Source organism: Halichoerus grypus, chromosome 9, assembly GCF_964656455.1.
Source record: "Halichoerus grypus chromosome 9, mHalGry1.hap1.1, whole genome shotgun sequence".
Classification (NCBI taxonomy): Eukaryota; Metazoa; Chordata; class Mammalia; order Carnivora; family Phocidae; genus Halichoerus; species Halichoerus grypus.
The window spans coordinates 88850575-88874802 of NC_135720.1; the positions used below are offsets into that span (position 1 = coordinate 88850575).

The window sequence follows — 24228 nt, forward strand, 5'->3', positions numbered from 1 at the left end:
TCTGAACACATTAAAATGTAGTCCATGGATTTAGATATTATGCCTTAATCTAGCCAAGATAGCAATTTATCAAGTTAATTCACACACTGAATGCTATACCAATAATATTGCTTATTATTTTAGAAACTAATCAACAAGTTCAAAAAACTATAAAAATAATAATATTTTATAAATAGCTGATTCATCTTTGAAAAGGAAGAGTTATTGGGTGGGACTTCATGTACCATCTGCTATGATAACTATAAAATCCATATGGTGCCACTGTAAAAACAAACAGTGGACCAACAGAGAGCTTTGAGAACAACTCATGTACATATAGGATCTTGATATACAAGAAATTTGCCCACAGTTTAATGGGAATACACCGAAACTTTAGTAGAAGGGACTGGGAAAATGGTTCACTATGAGTTCACTATGAGACCGTAAATAAAACTGGACTACAGCTTTACACTTTATGTAGAAGCAAACTCTGAATATTCCATGAAATCTTTTAGTTGCTAATCATAAATATTTTTCTTTTGAAATATATTCTATATAAATGCAGTTTACAGGGCATAATGGAAATGAAGTATTTTACACAGGTTTGAGTATTACCACATTTTTGCCCTAAAATGTTCAAAAACATTTTTTGGGAATTTGGAAAACCTTAATGGGAGGAAAAAATTTCACCAGCCATTTTGTCACTCTGGACCTAGTGTAGTTTTTGTAATTATGGGATAGTAACTTGGCAACACCAAGCCCAGACTGTAAAGTGTTCATAGCTTCAACCCATTTATGAAGTTTAAATTTATGCCCAAGTCACCAGTCCCTACTATCAGAAATATCATAACAAAATGAAATCTATTCATTCATATATTTATTAAACATTTGAGTACTCCCTAATTAGAAAACACTGGGCAAAATGTGCAAATGATATCTGATACCTGACCCCAGGTATCCATAGATAAATTAATGGTCTCCTCAGAACACATCTCATGGTTACTGTATATCATTTAGAAAGTATCTTTTTATATTACTAAAATAACTATTATTTCCACTTTCTAAACATACAAGTAGTTTGTGTTATAGCAATGAATTTTCTGCCTTTCTTTCTGGGACCTTTAAAATAAACCTGTTTCTTTCTTGAGCTATTTTTAAAAAAATTTCACATTTTCCATGAAATGTTAAATATAACCAAAACTTTATTTTTCAGTTATAAGCAAAAGTTCTATTTTAAAGTGTAAAATCTAAAAGTCCATGATAAAATCAAGTATAGTTGCAAAACCTATTTCTGTAGAGTCAGGAGGCTTATATAATAAATACAGCTTTATGTGAATTTGCCACAGAAATATATTTTGATTATGGTTTTCTTAAATTACTTCTGAACCAGGAAGTCTGATGATTATTAATTTCTAAGACTATTTTAATTTTTGCCATGATATTGATGACTTTTTAATTAAGAAGTTGAATGTCTTGTTTTGTGTTTATTTTGATATTTATTTATTTTAGAGAGCACACACACGTGCATGCACCTGTGAGAAGGGGGAGGGGCAGAGGGAAAGAATCTTCAAGTGGCCTCCCCCTTAGCATGGAGCCCAAAAGGGGCTAGATCTCAGGAACCATGAGATCATGACCTGAGCGGAAACCAAGAGTCAGATGCTGAACTGACCGAGCCACCCAGGCGCCCCTATTTTTAATTTTGGATGTGTCATGCAAACTTTTCTGAGTCCCATGCAGAAGTTTTGTTGCATGTTACTTTCAGGAAAAAAAAAAAAAAAAGAAAGAAAAAAATGGAAAGTGAACTGCATATCAATATGGCTTATTGTATGTCCCCATGTATGTGTATGTATTTTTTGTGTTCGGTTAGTCTTGCTACTACTAAACAACATTTCTCTAGTGACTAGATCCTTTTGTGTATTGCACTTACATGCATATATATATTTTTCCCTTTTATTGTCCCCTGGAAAATGAAATAACCTTGCTTCTTTAAGCTTTATAGTAAAATGATATAGCGGTCATTAATTCATTTAAGCAATTCTAAAGTAGATACCATTGTAATTCCATATCCATGCCAAAACTTAATTATAATAAACTTCATTAAAGGAAACACTTTTGTATCATTAAGTTTCAACTACAGTATGGGTTGAAACTTAGCTAATGTATACATAATTACCTCCCACGTAGCTTTTTTTTTTCTTTTGGGTGCAAACCAATGTATATGTTACGATATAAAGTCAGAGTTTGACTATATTATAGCTTCAGGCTCTATGACTTTTCATGCTTTAATTTCATATGTCAAACAATAAAAAATGTATGCATGTTATATGATTTTATGCTACCTGGGCCAGATTTTTTATTTTACTTCATTATATCTAAATAGCTTTTTATAGGTCTAACCTTTTTGCATTACTTTTCAAATTATCTCCTAAGACTTGGAATTTCATGAAGGTGTTTATTCAGAACATTTAAGACGACCTTTCTCTTGAGCATAATTCAATTTTAATATACATGTGATGATTACATAATTAAACAATATTAATGGAGCATCTACTCTATATCAGGCATATGGATCATAATCTTAGGATTTAGGGTAATAGGTAGAGTGATATCCTTAATTTCATCTCTTCCCAGAGTATTTTCCCATTAAAAAACTAAATGATGAAAAAGTTTAAATCACGATATTTATATATGAGATCATATTTTCAACTGACATGTTTTTGCTTTGTTCTTTCAATCTTGTCTCAAACTTAAGCACAATTCAAATTGGCTTATTTAATAATAAAGTTAGTAATACATTCATGAAGTCTTTTAGTCCAATTTATTTTCTCAAAGTAAAAGTTCTATGAAATTATAAGAACAGTTTAAAATTATAAATAATATATGTGGACCCCTATAATTTTCTTGACTTTCATTTCTAACAAAATTGATGTATTTGTCACTGAGAAGTTTTCAATTTAATAGCAATTTATCTTAGCACTAGGTATCCATATACACATGTATGCCAGCATTTACATGCCTATTATTAACTGGGATGACAAAATGCTCCACAAATTTGTACATGATTGGGTGAGTGTTTTACTAAACTGGAGAAACTTATTTAGGTCAATGATTTTCAGAGAGATGGTCTTACATTCTGGGGACATTTTGGATTCTAGGGTCATTCTACTGTTAAGTATAATTGGTTGAAATAGCTGGCATTTAGCAGGTAAGTGGTGGACAATGAGTGTTATAAATCTTTCAATGCACGGAATAGTTCCATGAACAACAATGGCAAAAAGTGTTCCATGGTTTGCACAATTTCCAAAAGTCCCAACATACATTAATATGGATATAAAACCTTTTTATAAACATCTGAGCCAATATCTTAACTTCATTTTCCAAATGTATACAAATGTATAAAAGTACAAAATATTTTTATAAAATTTTAATAATCATTGGGTTTTCCAGGAATTAAACTTTCATGTTAATCAAGGACATACTATGTTATATTCAGAAATGTATTAGAATTTGTTAACCATACTGGAAAATCACATCATCCTACTTGAATTTCTAATAAGAAACTACTATAATCAGTCTCCATATATAGCTGCCAAGCCTGTGTTCAATAACTTTGTTTCAAGTAAACATATATACATATGATATGGTTGGTATCAGACTTACCTGCCCAGTAATAAACACACTTAATTCTCTTCTATGAAATAGATGTAGTACTGATAATTTTACAGATGAGAAAACTAGGGCACAAAAACTTCTAAATAAGTTAGAGAAGAGTTAGACCCAAGGTTCCCATTCCAAGGATAGTGCTTTGAATATATCAAAGCATCAACTATACCGACTGCCATTAACAATCTCAGTGATCCTTGGGAAATTGCATTAAATGACTAAGTTTCTCACAACTACAAGAAGAAAGGTTTGAACTAATTGACCTTTAACATTCTTGCTGGCTCCAAACACCTACCATCATATAAATTTATGAGTGTAATGACTTAGGTTCAGTAGGTTAATTTTCACTAATAATAACAAGCAAAGTAATTTGGCACTGCTCTTCTCAACTCATTGACATGTTTATATGATTATCTTAAGTGCCCTTTGAATAGTTGGCAAAGGATACTTTAAAATCACAACACTTTATTTTAGACCAAAGATTGTCTCTATGAATTAGGTGTCTTTCTCACCTTACGCCTTCTTTTTCTGATGCTTTATGTGCATGTATATGCAATATTCAAAGGAATAAATGTGTGCATATTATATAGTGTATAATTGTAATAAAATGGCATCTCATAATCCCAAAGGTGGTGCCTAGCCTATAGATAAGACCCAAGGTGGTGCCTAGCCTATAGATAAGACCCAAGAATGTTCAATATATTTAGGTCGATGCCAGTGATATAGAACATGCAAATATATATTTATGGAATGAATATAGAAATGAATGAATGAATACTTTCAATAGAAACTACTATTAATTAAAACCCCATTTTTCTTAGGCATGAGGTTAAATACTTCAAACTTGTTTTGTGCGCGTCTCAGCCTATTGATAGTGACGCTATCGATTAGGAATGCCTGGGACTCGGCCCTCACTTGCCGGCTGCCAATGCCTGGGACACTCACCTACCCGCTGGGAATGCCTGGGGCAGTCACGTGGGCCGGTGCTAAGCTCTGGAAGCCCTTACAGGCGTTCCCCAAGCCAGTGTTGCTGCAGCAGCGTCCCCTGTGGTTTTTATTATGATTGTAGGATGCACCTCAGTGAAAAAGCAAGTTTTTGTTTTGTTTTGTTTTGTTTTGTTTTGACCCAGGTTCCGGCAGACACAGGACAGGCCACACGGGCTGCATCTCAGGTAAAGAGAAAACAGACCTAGAGTTGTGGCTTTATTGAGATGGAGGGAGTGGTGTCCAGGGTTTCTTGGATTCACTCTGTTGGTGAATTTAAAACACACCAGCCAGCGAAGCTGAAGAGTGGGAAGGGAAAAGCAGGGTCACACAAAAGGTCGGTCACCTAGGTCAACCAAGGCTTTCCGAAAAGGGAACTTCAGGTGGGTCAGCCTAGTTGTGTAGCTGGCAGTGTGTTTATTCAGGATAAATATCTTTGAAATGAATGCCTCGACACTCAAAAATTTATGTTGGGCACTTATATTGCAATCAAAAAAGCTAATTGTCAGGCACTCACAATGCACACTTCCACAAAAATCCTGACAAACACTAACCTTGTCCTTTAGCCTCCACTCTCCTAGGATACATAGCAGTTAAGTGGCAGAACCTGTGTTTGAGTCTAGGTCTGTCTTTTGCCAAAGTTCTTTTTACTCATTCCACACAATAAGCAGTATTAAGTTTTGCCAAGTATCGACATTTTCTATAAGAATATTTTAAAAGTGTGCCCCACAACCATATTTATTGTATTGCTATCCTGTGTATTTAAGTGAATATGTGATAAATATTTAAATTTTATGACTAATTGGATTTTTTGTTTTTGCATGTTGCAGATGCAGCTGTTCTGTTTACATGGACCGATTCTATATCCTCAGTGTTGAAGACTGCTTAGGAAACCAGAGTACATCAGTGCATGACCCCTGCTTGGTCCATTTGCACAACTGCAGCTGTAGCTGTCTGCAAAAATACGAAAGAAACATCTGTGAAATAGAAACTGAAGATTGTAAATCTGTGCCCTGCAAAAATGGAGCAACCGACATATATTTAAGTGGCTATTTCTTCTGCAGATATATCCCAGGATTTACAGGCAAGTATTTCTGAGAAATCAAATTCTCTAGTGGATAATGTTAATACATTTATTTAACGTATCTCAAATGTATCTAATGATCGGTATGGTAGCTTGCTTTCTCATTTAGCAAAGAAGAAATATCTTCACGTGGACAAATAGGATTGGTTCTTTGGGCAGTTACATTGCTGACTACATAGCCTTGGCTCAGGCAAATGAGGCTAAAAAGGCCAGGCTGAACCGTAGAGAATATGATATATATGGCAAAGATCTGAGGAGAAAAACAGGCAGCCTTAATCTCCCAGTAATTTCGCCTAAACAGCTACAGTATTGCCCTTCACCTCCTCTTTGGCTGCCAAGCGCAGAGTGCTTAGATTAAAAATAAAACTTAATTTCAGTATTTTCCAGGTCAGTTTAAAGCTCCATTAGTAAGATTAAAAAAATTCCATAAAACCACAAACATACTATACCCTCTGTAAAATCATAGAAGATGATACAGTGACTATGTGGTAAAAGGCATCTTTTGATATAAAAATTGCAGAAATTAAGCATTCAAATTTATGTTTGAGATTTTATGCTTGGTCTTACATTGAAATGATTATTAATAATAATTTCAAAACTTCTTTATTTTAATTGCTATATAAAAAGTAGTATGGAGGCCACACAGAAGAAAATAATATTGTCACTTTTAAATCACACCCAACTTTAAGTAAAATAATGAAAACAAAGTTCTGTGCAACTAGATATCCCCTTTTATTAGGCAAGCCCAACTCTAAACGTTATTTGGATTTCCATCTTAAGATGAAAAATATTTTTACCTATTTGATATTTAAAGTAATATCCTGAAGGTTTTGGAAGCAATTTAAAAAGGTAAGGTCCAAGAATAGAATGGTGATATTATTGGAATAAATGTACGGCCGTCCAGTTAGTTGTTTTTTTTTTTTTAAATGAAAATATTTTTGTACGAATTCTGTAAGCTTGCTAAAAAGTTTGGCCCATTACTTCACATTTCACATTTCAAACATGTTCTTAGTAAAAATAAAATAGCATAAAATGTGCTAGTATTGTTGAAACATAGGTATCTGCCTTAGGGAAAAACAAATACATATATACACCTGTTTTGTAAACATAGGATATCCTCCAAAATTCAATGAAAATATATTAAGCATCAACTATACATAAAATGGAATAAAGAGTGGAATTTAACTCCTCTTAATACTGTTACTAAGAGAAAATGTCCTTTGATATTTGTATAATCTGTGTGTATATATACATATGTATATGTGCACACATAGTGAGCACCCTATCATTTTATATATCACGATTGTATATTGGCTGTAAATTATATGATCATTAAATATGTATTTTATACATATATATACATACGTACAAACACTATATAGTTAAACCACATGTAGCACTCATCATTGATATATAGTAGAAAATTGGTATGACTCAGTCTTCAGTTGGGAATAAAAAATTAAACCCAATTTAAGATTTACAATCCTATATTATTAGGAAGGCCTATATCTTCTATGAAGTCTCTCTGTTTCTACTGAATTGCAAAGAACTCTGTGGGTTTCCTCATATCTAAATATTCAGTCTACTTTTAAACTCTTCATGCAGTGAAATGTGAAGAAACTGATCAGTCTCAATTTTCCCGAGGTTGCAGACTTAATCCCACTGAAAGCAGAATATTTTGGGAACAATTTAAAATCAGTTCCCCTTTTCCTCTCCACCCCTTTCTCTCCCTCTATCTGGCTTCTCCCTATGTCAGTTTTCTCTCCCTTGATCTGGATTCTTCCTCTATCCAATCTCTCCTCTTCTAGTTTCTTTCCCCTTTATTTTTTATTTCTCCTTTCCTTTTCTCTCCTTCCATCTGGTTTCTACCCCTCTCTTTTTTCCCTTAATCTAGTTTTACCACCTCCATCTATGAACTCATGTGTTTCCTATAGAAATTTATAAGGTGTTACCATACCTTTCATGTAAGGTATAATGACTTCTTTCTTTATCCCGTCACCTTTTGGGGGAATTTTAGCCTTATATGCAAACTTCTAGGTTAAATGTTATCCCTGTATATTTAGCCCAGGAGATCACAAACTTTAGTGCTCATGAGAATCATCTGGATGTTAAACCCCAGCATGGCAACCCTACCTCAGGTGTTTCTCATTCAGTAATTCTAGGGCTCAGTAGGTCTGGGTGATGCTGCTGGTGCTGGATCATGAACCACACTTAGAGAAACACTCTTCTAACCCATTATTATATTCGTGAAGAGGGTTGGTATGGATACGAAAATGTAAAATTCAACTTCAAATGTGCACTTCATTCAGCACAGCATGAGGAACCCCTCTAGTCTAATCTCCTGGTACCACTAACTCCTGGAGTAAGGTGATGCCATCATATGGTAAGGCCATATACTTGGGTGGATCTTGTATGATTTAAATTTAATTCCAGTGCTATCATCTGAAGTTCCCCAAAGATTTTAAAATCTGGGAGTAATTCCAGTGGATTTTTTTTCAGGCAATAGCCTTTTTGCAATTCTCTTCTTATTCATATCTATGATATTTTAGTGATGGAATCAAAGTTTTATTTATTTTTAGTTAATTTTTTTCTTTGTCAGTTTGATACTTTCAACATTGCTGGTTTCTAAAATGGTTTATAGTCAAAATAAGAGCTCTAAGCTAGTAGGATAAATTCTTATATAGAATTATCTTTGTCTTTATTTCAAATATTTTGGGTTTCTCCCGCTCTTAAGTAACCAAATTCTTTTCCTCCTCTTATGTATACCCTCAGTTGTCTTGGTAACAGGGAGAGGCTAGGAAGCTCTTTGATAAGCAGGAGGATCCAAGTTGTTCTATACAATTAGGCCCAGCTTTTCCCTACTTAAAATGGGCCTGAGCTAAGCCTCCTTGATAGCCTGCCTTCTTTTCAACTGATTTCATAGTAAGGGCCCCTATCTTAAAAGCAAACTCCTTCTCTGCTATAGTCTTATATACTGTAAATTTGACGTGTACAGCTCTGTGGTTCTCTACCCTCCCAGATGACAACTTTCTTTTCTTTTAAGTCTCAGTTACCTTGGCAATAGAAACATTTTCAAATCCCATGCATTTTTTTTTTTACACAGACTTCCTTTTCTTCTATATGTTAGTTCCTATTCCTGTAGAAATTCAGGAGTATGTTTCAACTAAATTTGTGCTGCAGCTGGAGCCCAGGTCCCTTTATACACTCTCAATTATTAATACCTGATTATCAATATTCTAATGTATTGGCTTATATCTCAGATGGCATGCCCAGTTTGAGGTAGTATGAGTATATGTACTTCAGAACTTTGGTGAGTCTGTTCTTGTTGGCAGAGATCATTGGGGTCCACGGAAAGCCCACTTCATCCCAAATGTTTCTCTTAAACCTGGTACTGACAGAAGAAAAGTCAAAGAATTTTATGAATCCATTTTCCCTAATCAAGTCACGCATGTTTTATTTTGATTCTCCCCAAAGCATTCTAAAAGTCCCTAAGGGACAGAAAAAAAGGTGGTATACAAAGAGAAACATTCTTGGGCACATTCCTGCTTTTACTGTGTCCAGAAAGGCGAAGTCCCTGGTGTTTATCAGAGCACTCACTCCAGTGATCATACTGCCTCAGACTATCCAATCCACTTAAGAACTGAACTACTTTACACTGGGTGTTAAAAACTGACACCATTGGCTGGAATTTACCCTCAGATACTTCCTTCCACATTCTTGTCTCCCTACTTTGAATAGAACCTGAGTTAATTTGACCTTCATAATTACCAATTCTGTTATGACATCACAGATATTTTTACAGAAAATAAGTATTTCATTTTGTATTGCGATCATTTAAAAACACACAAATATCAACCTCAATTTTATATCTTAAGTAATTGATTTTTCATATATAACTGAGAGGAGGAATTAGGAACTGTTATATAAGCCTGGTGCTTATATTCATGCTTTTCTCTAAATTTCACTGTGACAATGTTAGTCCTTCTCCAAAGAGATGTATCACATTTGTTTGTTTAAATTTAGTCACTGAGGTTGTGCCTTAAATCCAGTATTCCTTTTTTTTTTTTCCTGTGTCCTCTAAGCCAGCATGTTCAGGCTCTCATTGGAGCTGCATGCACATCCTCTCTCTTCATAAAACCTCCATTACCTTTTGTGACTGCCCAGAGCTTTTTATATATATTATAGGATCATGTCAAACCCAGCATCATATTCAACCATGTTGGATCTTAAGCCAGGACAGATCTATAATCAGGGGAGGGACAGGGTCTCATGGCTTCAGTATATTGTGAATTTGGCTCCTCACGGAAGTGGACCTGGTTTCTCAAGCAACATAACATGATTCTTTTAGTAAACCCAGGAGACTTATCACCAGGGACCTGATCTGTCTAGGAGTACGAGAGTATGGGCCATTCTGCAACATAGAACAACACTCCGTAAATTCCCAGAGGTGACCCCCAGAAATGCTTTCCTTTTGTCTTTGTCAACTCCCTACTTATGTAATAGAAAGAACAACCTCCCTTATAGAAAATTAGTACTGTATTTTGTGTACATATATATGATTTATAACTCTTTTTAGTTACATATAAATTATGAATATCACTTTATGTCAATAAGATAGATATATGTCCTCACTTTTAAGGCCTTCAAAGTATTTGCTTAAATGAATTCACCAAACCTGAAATAGAATTACTAGATCAAAGGAAATATATATGGATTTTTTTGATTGTTTTTGTTTTTGTCTTATACAACAACATTCTCTGTCCTCTTTTACACATTCACCAGCAGTGTGTGAAAAGTACTTTTCTCTTACACATTCACCATACCAAGTATTAAGTTTAAATTTTTTTTTTTCCAATATGATATGCAAAATTTTATCCCATTTTGATTTTCACTTCTTGGAGTAATAACAAGAGTTGAGTATGTACAATGTGAAATTCTTCCATTTGGGATAACTTTATAGGTTCTTTATCTGTTTTTTTCTAATTGAATGTGTCTTATTTATTTCTCACAGTTCTTTATAATTTAAAGGCAATTTCACTTATTATTTCCAGGGAGAGAATTGTATTATCTGCAAATAAGGGTAGTTTTTCTCTCTTTGTTTTTTTCTTATTTACTTACTTGGTTTTATGATGATGTTAATACCATTTTGTCACATTTCTGAGATAAAGTACAATACTAATGGTTATAGTAGACATCATTTTCTTGTTCCTGAATTTCATGGGACTTTACATTCTGTAACCATTCTACCTGGTGTTGGCTTGATATTAAATAGATAATAAATAAGGCGGAATCTTTACATTTCTAATTTAAAAATCTTAAGAACAGGAGGTGAAGTAATAATATTGCATAATAGCCATTTAGTACAGTAACATTTACTTTTATTTACTTTTATAATTTTTAAATACTTTTGAATATATACATGCACTTACAAATTGGTCTTTTATATGTGTTTTTAGAAGTTTTGTTTTCAATCTTATACTTTTATGCTTATTTTATACAAAGACATGAAAAACATTCCTTTTTACTCTGTACCCTGAAATATTTAAAATAAAATGGTCTGAAAGGATGCAAAAATTTTTATTGCTAATAATTAACAAGCTAAATATTACTCTTAGGAAGATTAGTTCTTTTTATGAATTTATCATCACTTTCCAGGGTTTTATTGTCAACTTACTAATTTATATGACTTGATATAATTATTAATATTAATGGCTTTAAATTTCAATTGTCATATAATAATTTTATTTGACTTAATTTCTCAATTTTATCCTGATTTTTTACATATGTATATGTGTTGTTTTGTGTTTTCTAATTAGCTAGAGTTTAATACAATTGTTATTTTCAAGGACCTTGCTATTCATAAACTTATAATTCTCAAGTTTTCTGCTTTATATTTAATATTTTATACATTTAACAATAGAATTCCTCTCTTTAGCTTTAGGAAACATCATAAGGTCTTGCTCTTTTTATTCTTTAATTTTTGTTTCCTTGTAATCTTTAGTTAATTTGTTATTTAATAATGAACTTTTGGAGCTATAGATTTTACTCTGGCTATTATTTTGCCTGTATTTTAGAAATTCGATATACAGGTTGTTTTATTTTTATTTTTTATTTTTACTGCTTTCTAAGTAGACTTATTTCATGCTTGATTTCCAGCTTTGTCTGTGAATCAATATGGCATTTGAAGATAAGATTTCTAAGTTACTTGGTAATTTTGTTTAATCTTTGGTTCTTAATTTCTAGTTTCACTGCATCATTGATACAACATAGGGTCATCAATAATTGTTTTTTGGTATATTTTTCCTTTTTATTTTGAAAACATACAGAGAAATGAAATTGTTTTTTATAATTTTCCTAACTGTAGAGGATTACTAGTGGCTACTGGTGGCTCAAGGGAAAGTTGCTGAGAAAAATCCCTACTGTGAGGGCTTTTATAATTTGTAATGATTTCTTGTAATTTGTTAGCAGTGTGTGCATTGAGTGCAAAAGTAATGAATGTTGGATTCATACTGACTTAGCATATGCTAATTCTTTTAGAATAATAGTTGGATATTTAGAAATAATATAATTTGTGTATATTCTTTAAAAATTTTTTCCTATGATTTTCATATCAGGCTAGGGATAAGAATAATCTCAAGAGATTTTTCAGGAAGAGAGATTTTTAGGTGGCATCTCAGGTGTAACATATTCAAATGTTTGAAAGTTGTGCTGAAGAACAAAAATGTTTCAGTCTGTACACCAGACTCTCATATGGTTTTGATGTGTAGCAAGTGTTGGATTCACTTCCCTATATGTCTTCATAGATATACACATACACATACATAAATGTGTACATATATATATACACACACATATGCAATATAAATAAATTAGAGGCCTGGGCACCTGGGTGGCTCAGATGGTTAAACATCTGCCTTTGGCTCAGGTCGTGATCCCAGGGTCCTGGGATCGAGTCCTGCATTGGGATCCCTGCTCCTTGGGGAACCTGCTTCTCCATCTGCCTCCCTCTCTCTCTCTCTCTCTCATGAATAAATAAATAAAATCTTAAAAAAAAATAAGTTAGAGGCCCTTGTGTCAATTGTTTTTTAAATAATTTCCAAGTAGTTCTTCTAAAATTTTTCTTTTTTAATTTGAGCTATGTTATGTAGCTCAAACTATGTTATGTTAAGCTATGTTATGTATTCCCCAAACTTCAGTTTATCTTATAAGTTGTATTTTTATAAAATAAACATATTTTCCTTTTTAATACCTATTTCTGGGATACTCCTTTGTTTAATATTACTTTTGTCTTTTATTTGGAGATTTTAGTCCATTTATATTTAATATAATTGTTTTGTACTTGGGTTTAAGTATATCCCTACATTATTTGTTTTCCATTTGTTTCGTTTGTTCTATATTACATTTTTTTCTCCTTTCCTATATTCTTTTGGATGGGTTAAGTATTTTCTTATTCCATTTATTCCTCTATTAAGTTGATGTTTACATATACTCTTACTATTCTTAGGTGCTCACCCTACAGATTATAACATTTTTAATTAGCTTAACATATTTTAATATAAATTAGTACTTGTACCGCATTCCAGGAAATGCATAGGCCTTACACATTTTTACCACATTAAACCCTCCAGATAGGTGCGTATTTTTGAATATGTTGTTTTACATATACTTAAAACTGCACAAGACATTATTGTTATCATTTTACATTGACAATATTTATTTAGATTTACCTGCATTTTGTTCTTTTATTGTTGTTATTTCCTTCCTATATCTCCAGGCTTCCAATGGCTTTCTCTTACCATATGTGTGATAATCACTATTTAGCATATCCTTTTAAGCATTTCTGCTGTGATGAATTCTCCATTTTCTGTTTGTCTAAATATATTTTTATTTCACGTTTATACTTAAAAGATACCTTATAGTAAGAGATCTGTAGATGAGTTAAATGAATGAAGTGACTGTGACTACAAATTAAATGTCTTGGCAGTGATATATTTAAAGATGTATGTCTTTGCTGACATACATGCATATACATATATGTGCATGTATGTATCTGTCATCTATATATCTATCGTGTGATATTGCTTGTCCTATAATAACTTTTACTCCTATTTATTGGTTCATATATTTTATTTTATAAAGCACATCCTGGCACAGAAAATTTAGCAAAAGGCTCAGACAACTGAGATACCAAATGTTTCACATGAGTCATGCCACAACTTGAGCCAGGTCTTTACTTATAACATTCTCTTATATGCAAGTTTGAGGCTCATGTATACTGATTATATTCTAAAGAACAGAAAATCGGTGTGAGATCAAAATGTTTAACAAATTAAGAAATTCAAATATTTTAAGGTAATTCATAAAAATTTCCTTTAATCAAACAATTAATATACATTTAGTCTTGTTAATAATATGCTACTCTATTTGTTTCTGGTTGAAATATGGCTGAAATCAAGGGAATTATGATGGGAATTATATTTCTGCCTACACTGACCCTTAGGCTTTGAGCTTACTGAAGGTTCATCTAACCAAATAGAAGACAGGAGCCATAGACACATATTTGAGAGGTAATATTAAAGAAAAAGCTGTGGGAAAGAAGACAGTTGTTCTTTACTCTGGAAGATTCTTATTCTGTCCTTTGTGGGTTTGGTATTTAAACTTCTTCAAAAACAGAAAAAAAAAAAAAAAAACAGAAAATATGGGACTTTAAAATGGCAAAGGAATTGCAGCCTTCCTGAAAGTAGCGTGTGTCGTGAGGATTAGATGGCAGCTTTTTAACTTTAGTACAGCATCTTTTCTTTCAGATTCTGACTTCATTCTAAATTGTGATTTCCCCCAAACTCGTTAAAATGCAAATGCTATGCAAAACAATGTTTGCATAATTATAAAAAAATTTACTAAATGTTGCATTTCAGGAAGAAAAAGGTTATGTGCAGGAGTTTAATTAGTGGTCTGGCAACACAGAATATTCGACATTGGTTCTAATTGTAAGCGCATCTGGGATTTTCTCCAAAAGAACTAGATTTCTAAAGGTCAAGCATTTATATTAAAGTGTTATAAAATAACCATCTTGTAATAAGTAAGATGAGCAGCTTTTCATCAGAAGTAGTACAAATTAACTTCCCGAGGGAAATGGCACAATATATTCATCTCAACATGAGATATTTGTATTGATATATTTATCATTTATGCTGAGATCATTTTTATACTATGGAGTATTCCAAAGCAAATGGCAGTAAAAATATAAGCATGAATTTCACCCACTCTGGGTCAAAGTAGCTAAAGGCTTTTTTTTTTTTTTTTTTTTTTTTTTAAAGAAATGGCTTTTGGTCCTGTTTCAGCTAGAGACAATAATTTTTATAGAGCACCTTACTTCTTTTTCCGTTTCCCTATTATATAGGTTGACATTCCATCTTCCCTTTGTCTACTTGCCCCAAATGTTATGAGAAATATTGAATGGATCTTGAGTTTCCTGAGAGAAATCCAGTTTATTAATAGAAGATGATAATATTACTAGAGCATAAGAGTCCTTTAGCTGGTCCAGACTTAATTTCATTTTTTTTTGCATTTTGCCATTGAAGTTAAAAAACCATCAATAAACCAGCTAACAAACCAGCAGCTATCCAAACAACAATAACAACAAAAACCAAAATGGCAAACCCCATTAGCTATTTTTAATTGCATCAAATATCAAGAAGTCCAGGGCCACAAAGAATTTAAATTTCAGTGTGAAGCTACACACCATCAATAAATGTCAGCATGTTACTGATAACTTATTGTGATATTTTTCTTTTTCTTTTCATTCAAAGCATTTTTAGTTCTTTCAAAGAAAGTTATTTCCATTCATTAGGTGGATTTTTTTTTTTTTCGTTTCAGTGAATCTTAAGCACGTGGATAATATAGTTTTATCTGTATTAAAGTCATCATATGGGGGCGCCTGGGTGGCTCAGTCGTTAAGCGTCTGCCTTCGGCTCAGGTCATGATCCCAGGGTCCTGGGATTGAGCCCCACATCGGGCTCCCTGCTCAGCGGGAAGTCTGCTTCTCCCTCTCCCACTCCCCCTGCTTGTGTTCCCTCTCTCGCTGTGTCTCTCTTTGTCAAATAAATAAATAAAATCTTTAAAAAAAAAAATAAAGTCATCATATGTTAAGTGTTGAAGATATATGTATATTTCCATGGGTTTCTAGGTCCTAATTTTTAATTCAAAAGATGTAGAAATTCTGTTTTTAATTCAATCAGATTATGACTTGGTGTCAATAATTAGTCAGTAATTTTACATGTGGGCTTAGAGAATATAATACTTGACGGACTAAAGGAATGAAACTGAGTTTTTTAAAAGCTTCATGAAATGCAAGGTACCCAAAACAAGAAATAACAAATGACAGCAGGACATATCTACATTTGGCAGAGATTAAGATAATATATAAGGGCTATATTGTTAATTTGAAAGTATGATACATGCATACTGTATAATAATTTTAATTATTAAGCAACTGAGCAATAACGGAATGAGAGTAAATAAAAATGGAGATTGAAATAAACATATTTTATTATATACAGTAGAGGTATGGAAATAACATTGTTCCAAGTAGAATGAATTTACTAGCTGTAAAATCTAACTTGATATTTTCTGTATTTATGATATCCAACAGGCATAATAAAGAAATAGTTTGGGAGAATATTTTGGGGTAGGTCAGAATTTCCTTTTAGTTCCCTGGGTACCTGACTATCCTATGAAACATTCTTTGTTAGCCCAGGCAACCTCATGATGGGTAGAGGCCAAAGTAGTCCATGACATCATCATCCAGAATACTGTTACAAGATGTGTTAAGTTCCAGCAGTAGCTGGGGAATTTTTCTTCCTGACTTTTCTGCATACTATTATAGGTTAAATTATGTAGTTCTCAAATTCCATTCTCTTTCCATTAGGAACTGAATTACTTGTGCACTCACAATTCAGTTTGCTATGCCAGTAATATTTGTATATTTACAGAATTTCCTATTAATAATTTTTCTATTGGTAGGCATTACATAATTTTTATATTTTTGTACTTTTCTAATTTCTCTGAAAATTTCAGTCTGCTGCTACATTACATAAACAAGCTTCCAAGTGCTACTGAAGGAAAGTACCTCTCCAGAATGATCATTTTTATGAATAGAAGATAACATGGATTTTCTTGCTGTCAGGGCATTTCTTAAGAGATTTCTAATCTGTACAAGCTTCAAAAATGCTGACTAAATCTAAAAAGTATTATAAAATAGCAGCAAAAATGCAGCAGAAGAAAAAAATGATTTTTTTTTTTATTCCTCAGAAAATGATGTGACTTCTCTATCTTCTGTTATTTTGGTTACTTAAAGGTAATCCTGGGCTGGCCTCACAAATATGAAAATGATGATTTTTAATTTAAATTCTGTGAGAAATAAAAATAGACAAACTAGTCACAGTACAAATAACAATAAAATGATTGCAAAGTTATATTTCAGAAACTTAAGCCATAAAATGTATCAGAAAATGATAGACATTTTAAATCCAATTTTCCAATTATCTATTTCTTGTTTTAAAATTTAATATATATGTTGTTATTTTTAGAAAAGATAGATCTAAGGATCTACAATACCTTTCAAACTACCGTTCTATTTAGTGGCTGTATAGGAATGTTGAGTTTCAGAATTTTTTTTTGAAACATTTTCTTTCAAGGGAGTACATTAATGTTAGTTAGACCTTTAAACAGGAAAAAAAAACGGTTGACAATAGTAATCTATGTCACATCAGAAGATATGAGAGAACAGTTATTTCAGTTCACTCAGACCTAAAACAGCCAGAAAACATCAAATACCCATGGGTATATAAAAATGAGAGAGAGAAGAAAGTTTAGCCTGCTTTTCAGAATAACATTTCACTTTGTTTTCATTTAATTAGGAATAGAATTCCTGTATGACTACTTTATAGATTATCTAAAAGCTTACTATATGAATGCTACATAAATGTGAATTAACAAAATATATTTTGATAAGCTATAGAGTAATCCAAGTTTATTGCTTCATAAAGTCTGTCAATGTTAGGCATTTTAAAATATACCCTAACAAAATAATGCATTATATATTGATCTATCCATCTAATTATCTACCAACCTATCTATGCTTTCATACATGTATTTATTTAGTTTGATACAACGTATCAAATAAAGTCATAGGGATTAATTATATATGTAAAACCATTTAGTAAATTTGTACTTTTTATATGTATACACTAAATATGAATGATGAATGGAATTATACTAGCAAAATTTAAGCTGGATGTATATATAAGATGAGATATTTTCAAAGAAGTATAGTCGGATTTTCGTTATATCATTGATATGCTAATTATAATAGCACTAACTTTATCAACTTGAGTTATAAGCACACATAAAATTTTAGTTTTTAAAATGTCATTTGTTGTTGAGGTTATATTAATAAGTTTGTCTTGATCCAACTTAATATTCTTTCCACCATTATCCTATACCTTTAATATCTAAATCTATACATGTACTCTGGATTTCTATCTGTATAAGTTAGAAAACTCAAGTACTTCTTTTGGAGAGTACTGGGTCACACTTTCCACCTCACCTTTAGGGTCCTGCTGGGATTTACTTCTAGTTATAGTTCTAGAAACAAAGAAGGTTGTTAAGTGTCGGGGTCCTAAGAAGAATTGGCATTGTCATGGATGGCAACTTCCCCAAGGGAGTCCACTGGTGTTTCTTCAGGTAATGCAGGGTTAATTTCCTAAGAAGGGAGTAGAGAGGCCCACTTGAGGGTCTCTTCCACTGGGAGAGAAGAGTCATCAAATTTAGGGATTTGGTATTCCCGGCTCTATCAGGTTCTTCCCATACATCCATATTTCCTTTCAGGATCCCATTCCTTCCCAGTTAATGTCCTCACTTTAACAGGAGACATGCCGTGAGCCTGGGAATTCAACTTGTAATTCATCTAGTCAAAGGATGAGGCTCTATATTTGATTTTCAGCAGTCTTAGCTCTGTTGTTAGAGGACATGAGAGTCTCCTTCAAAGCACAAATAGAAATGTTCAGGTAATTTATGTAACATTTTATTTGGGAATTCAAACCATAGAACTCATCCTTTTCTTTACTCACTTTGTCTAGTGATGTTAAGAGCAGCCAGCCAGTGTCATAATATAAAGTCATTAGTTTGAGCAAAATGTTTGAAAGTACAGTATACATTGTCACCCAGATCCTCCCTTCTTATAAGTGCTTGATTAGGAGGATCCAGTGGTAACATCTTGTATGTCTCTATTGCCAGATCACATCATGGACTATCTTTACTCTCTTTACTACTGGAAATAAAGTCATTGGCAACTTCAAATCTAATCTGATTAGAAAGCCAATTTCAGATATCCTAGTATAAATTAAGAAAACTCATCCTTATAATTCTGTTTCCCTAGAACCACTTTCAGTACCAAGATCTGTATTAGTCAAAAGCCTCCAGAGAAACAACATATATATATATATATATATATGTATATATCCATATATATTCATATATATCCATCCATATCGATCTATCTATCATCTATCTATCTATATGTTTGTGTTTGTTGATTGATTAAGGAATTGGCTCACATGATTATGGAGGCTAACAGGTCCCACCATCTGCAGTCAGTAGGAACTTTTACAGATAATGCATTAATATAGTATACATTAATGTACTAAACACATTAACATCATAATGAATAAACCTGAAATTGACCTTCAGAGATAAAAAGTAGTTAGGATCAAAAGTATCTTGACATGGAAAATTATGGCTGTGTAAGAAAAACTCATTTTATGGACAAATGCAACAGATTGACATGAGCTATCTAAATCTCCAACATATGCTGAGATTAGATTGGGTTTATATGACCTATCATAAGCACATGTACATAAGGTATGTGAGGGGGAGTAATTTTAGCATAGCATACCGATCAAGGCTGGTAATATTTTTACTGTAATCTGCTAGGACTGTATATCCATCAGGAAGCTTAGATATAGGAAAGGAGAATCTACTCTGTAATGATTAAGTAGGGAAAGATTTTATTAAATAAAATGTAGCACAGAGTCTCATGAATGCTAGAAGTCAGAGTCTATAGCTCTATAGACAAGAATCATGTCCAACCACACCATAGTGGCTGCAGTAGGAGAAACTCAAAAATCAAGCCTGAAAAAAACAAACAGAAACAAACAAAACCAATCCTATAAAACTCAAGACTGGATGCTACCCATTCTGTCAGTGTTTGTTGAAAATTATAGAAACAAGTATGTCTGCCTGGATGCCTGGCACATGTATGAACATTGCATCCCTCTTATGCACAATTGCCTCCTCCGGTTGCTCACTTCTGATTTCAAATCTCACTTGGACATCTGATGGGTAGAACCTGAGTCGTATGCATATACCCAACTGCAGGGCACTCTAAACATACGTTTTTTTGTTTGTTTGCTTTTAACCTCTACTTTGGGAAGCAGGACACATAACATGGGTGATTTTAAAATGTAGGGAGTATGTTCAAAGACATGAAGGACAAAGATTGACTAGAGATTCTATCTGAATTATTGAGTAGGATTTGGTTGCCGTGTTTTAGAGCTAATACTGGCCCACGGAGCTTATGAGCTTTTGGAGTCAGGACAGAATGAACAGGGTGATGACAAGACTAAATAATGATTAATGGGCTTCGGTTGGAGATGATGTCTGCCTTCATATATATATATTTTTTAATTTTTAAAATATTTGTAATATAAAAAATCAAGTGACTGATTATAAATCATGCTTCTAAGCCTGCACTTCATGATCACAAGTGCTTCTGAAAAGCCAGAGTTGGAGTGATGCCTGCTGAGACATGTATAGAAAATTTCTAGAAGAAGCAAGACTTAAAAAAAATGGGGCCTAATTCTACATTTTTACATTTATGGTCTATATATTTATGATTAGATCAAGGTAAATATATATAATTATAAATTTTTTAATTTAAATTCAATTAATTAACATATATTATTAGTTTCAGAGATAGAGTTCAGTGATTCATCAGTCTTATACCCAGTGCTCATTACATCACCTGCCCTCCTTAATGCCCATCACCCAGTTGCCACATCCCCTTGCCTCTTCCCCTCCAGCAACCCTGTTTGTTTCCTATGATTAAGAGTCTCTTATAGTTAGTCTCCCTCTTTGATTTCCTCCACTGTTTTACTTTTCCCTCACTTACCCCATGATTCTCTGTTTTGTTTCTTAAATTCCACGTATGAGTGAGATCATATGGTAATTGTCTCTCTTTGGTTGACTTATTTCACTTAGCATAATACCCTCTAGTTCTATCCACATTGTTGCAGATGGCAAGATTTCATTCTTTTGGATGGCTGAGTAGTATTCCATTTTGTGTGTGTGTGTGTGTGTGTGTGTGTGTGTGTGAGAGAGAGAGAGTGTGTGTGTGTGTGTGTGTATGTGTGAATCACATCTTTATCCATTCATTTGTCAATGGACATCTGGGCTCTTTCCATAGTTTGGCTATTGTGGACATTGCTGCTATAAACATTGGGGTGCAGGTGCCACTTCAGATCACTACATTTGTATCTTCAGGGTAAATACCTAGTAGTGCAATTGTTGGGTTATAGGGTAGCTCTATTTTCAACTTTTTAAGGAACCTCCATCCTGTTTTCCAGAGTGGCTGCACCAGCTTGCATTCCCACCAACAGTGTAAGAGGGTTCCCCTTTCTTGGCATCCTCACCAACATCTGTCATTTCCTGACTTATTAATCCTAGCCATTCTGAATGGTGTGAGGTGGTATCTCATTGTGGTTTTGATTTGTATTTCCCTGATGCCAAATGATGTTGATCATTTTTTCATGTGTCTGTTGGCCATTTGGATGTCTTCCTTGGAGAAATGTATGTTCATGTCTTCTGACCATTTCTTGATTAGATTATTTGTTCTTTGGGTGTTGAGTTTGAGAAGTTCATTATAGATTTTGGATACTAACCCTTTATCTGGTAAGACTTCTCCCATTCTATCAGTTGTCTTTTGGTTTTGTCGACAGTTTCCTTTGCTGTGCAAAGGCTTTTTATCTTGATGAAGTTCCAATAGCTCATTTTTGCCTTTGTTTCCCTTGCTTTTGGAGAAAAAGTTCCAGTGTTAATGACATAAATAAAGGAAATCTATAAAGTATACTGATAATAATTGGAATAAACTATAGCTTATGAGCTAATTATGGATTAGATATTTCTAAAACTTAGATTATTATTAAATATCTGGCATTGGGGTGCCTGGATGGCTCAGTTGGTTAAGGGACTGCCTTCGGCTCAGGTCATGATCCCAGAGTCTTGGGATTGAGTCCCGCATCGGGCTCCCGGCTCAGCCGGGAGCCTGCTTCTCCCTCTGACCCTCTCCCCTCTCATGCTATCTCTCTCTCTCTCTCTCTATCTCAAATAAATAAATAAAAATCTTTAAAATAAATAAATATCTGTCATTTTCCCATTAATTTCACCAACAAAAGTGAAATATTCTTCAAAAATAAAAGGATCAAAAGCACTGTATTTGCAATTTTAAATTATTTAAGGAGACGATGAAGTACTTATATTTTGGATCCATTTATTTTCCAAGCTATCAGGATTATTTACTTTTAAGTGAATGTCCATGTGTGTCAAAATTCTGGCTATTTAAAAAAGAAAAATAAACAATCTTACCCTTGTTTAAAAGTAGTGAAAACAATCTGTATTCAGATATAGCTGTGGGTTTGGAGACAAACAGTAAAATCAGTGTTTGATAGGAGAAGTATTAATTAACCCTATTAATATACTTGGCTTAAGAAGGAGAAGACTTTCTATGCATTGATAGAGTTTTCACTAATATTCCACAGTATGCTCTGGTAAATAAGTAGGTTCAAAAATTTCATGCTATATATAACAAAATCTGGGAAGACCTAAGTCTATTTAATCTGCATTCTTGAGATTTAAGTGTGGGTGATCCATTGGAGATAGCCAAAGAATAGAAGAATGCAGATTAAAATGTAATTTTTCTTTTAAGTAGAACATTCAAAATCATTGTAGAAATATAATTTCAATTCTATAATCTGCCTAATTCTCCCACTTTCTTCTCATTACTGTCTTCTTCCACCATTAGCCATCCTGATTGGCTTCTTTTCTGTTGACCAGTGCTTTTTTTACTTATATCAATTTCCTTGTCCTTCATTTAATTTTAAATCTCTCTCTCTCTCTCTCTTTCTCTCTCACACACACACACATACAGTGTTCATTGCCTTATATTCTGTTTTTAGATTAAAGTTATATGCCTGTTTGTAAATCCACTACTGGTTACTGTTGTTATATAGAAAACACATTTTTATTTATCCAGTGTTCATAAAAATAATGAAATAACTTTTGATCTCTCACATGCTAATTATGATACAAATCTTTAAGACTGTTTTTAAGTGACTTTATTTTTGGCTGTTTATTAATTATTCTGGAATGTTGAAAGAGCTCTTTCTATATGTAAAGGATATTTATGCTTTATCATATTAGTTCGTTGAATCTTGTTTTTGATATCATATTTTAATTTATATGATCAGACAGTATTTGATATCTGATTTCTTACATTGTTTAAAATTTGTTCCCACCTATTACAAAACTAAATTATCTCCTTTGTATCTGTTTTGATTATTTAATGTTCCTTTCCATTTAATAATAGGCCCAAGAGATATAAAATGGATTTAGAATAATATAATATCAATGAATAATGGAATGACTTTGTGAGGATAGCGTGATTATAGACATGAAGGATGCTTACTGAATAGGTACAACCACTTAATCATCTTTTAAAAAATGGAAGCCCCATTAAAATCTTTTAAAGGCATCCTTAAATTTAACAACAGCTACATTTACTTTAAATGAACCTAAATAGTGCATCTCAAACACAATGTATACCCTTAAATAGATTTAGAGTGTGGCATTTCATCTAAGTCTGAAAAAGTAACATGTGAAGACATTTATATGAAGTACAGAACTATGTGTAGAATTCAAGACCACTCTTGCCTTCCCCAATGGTAATTACATGTTATGTATTCTAGCTCTCAAGTTACGAGTAATAAGATGTCATTTTCTAAGTTAATGAGTTAATGTGTTTCTGGCTTGAGATAGGTCACTGAATGTTATATGTGACTCCTTTTTTCAGCAGAGAATACATTATATTCAATAATATATTCATTCAACAATTGATTAATTTATTTTCTGATCATTCCATTTGATTATTAAATATGTTTTTGATACTATATGACATGTAATATATTAAGAAAATAATTATGAATAAGTTGAAGATGGCCAGTAATACCAGAACTTTGTGGTTGCAAGTAACCCAAATTTCCCCTGGCTAGTTTAAGCACAGGGAAGTTGCCAGAAAGATAGAATAAGCTTTCAGAATTAACAGAAAGGCTTGGAAAAGACACGTGGGCACTGTTTACAGCTAAATCAAGTACAGAGTTTTAAGGACTGGATACAGGATGGGTTTT

General features: G+C 33.0%; 1 protein-coding gene across 2 annotated transcripts in view; it reads left to right on the forward strand.

The window, feature by feature from the left end:
* Positions 1–24228, forward strand: part of EYS (EGF-like photoreceptor maintenance factor) — a 1566128-nt gene that overhangs the window by 163543 nt on the left and 1378357 nt on the right. For both annotated transcript variants that reach the window (XM_078055169.1, XM_078055170.1), the window contains exon 9: positions 5457–5714. In XM_078055169.1, coding sequence (XP_077911295.1) covers positions 5457–5714 — 258 coding nt within the window. The remainder of the gene's footprint in view (positions 1–5456; positions 5715–24228) is intronic.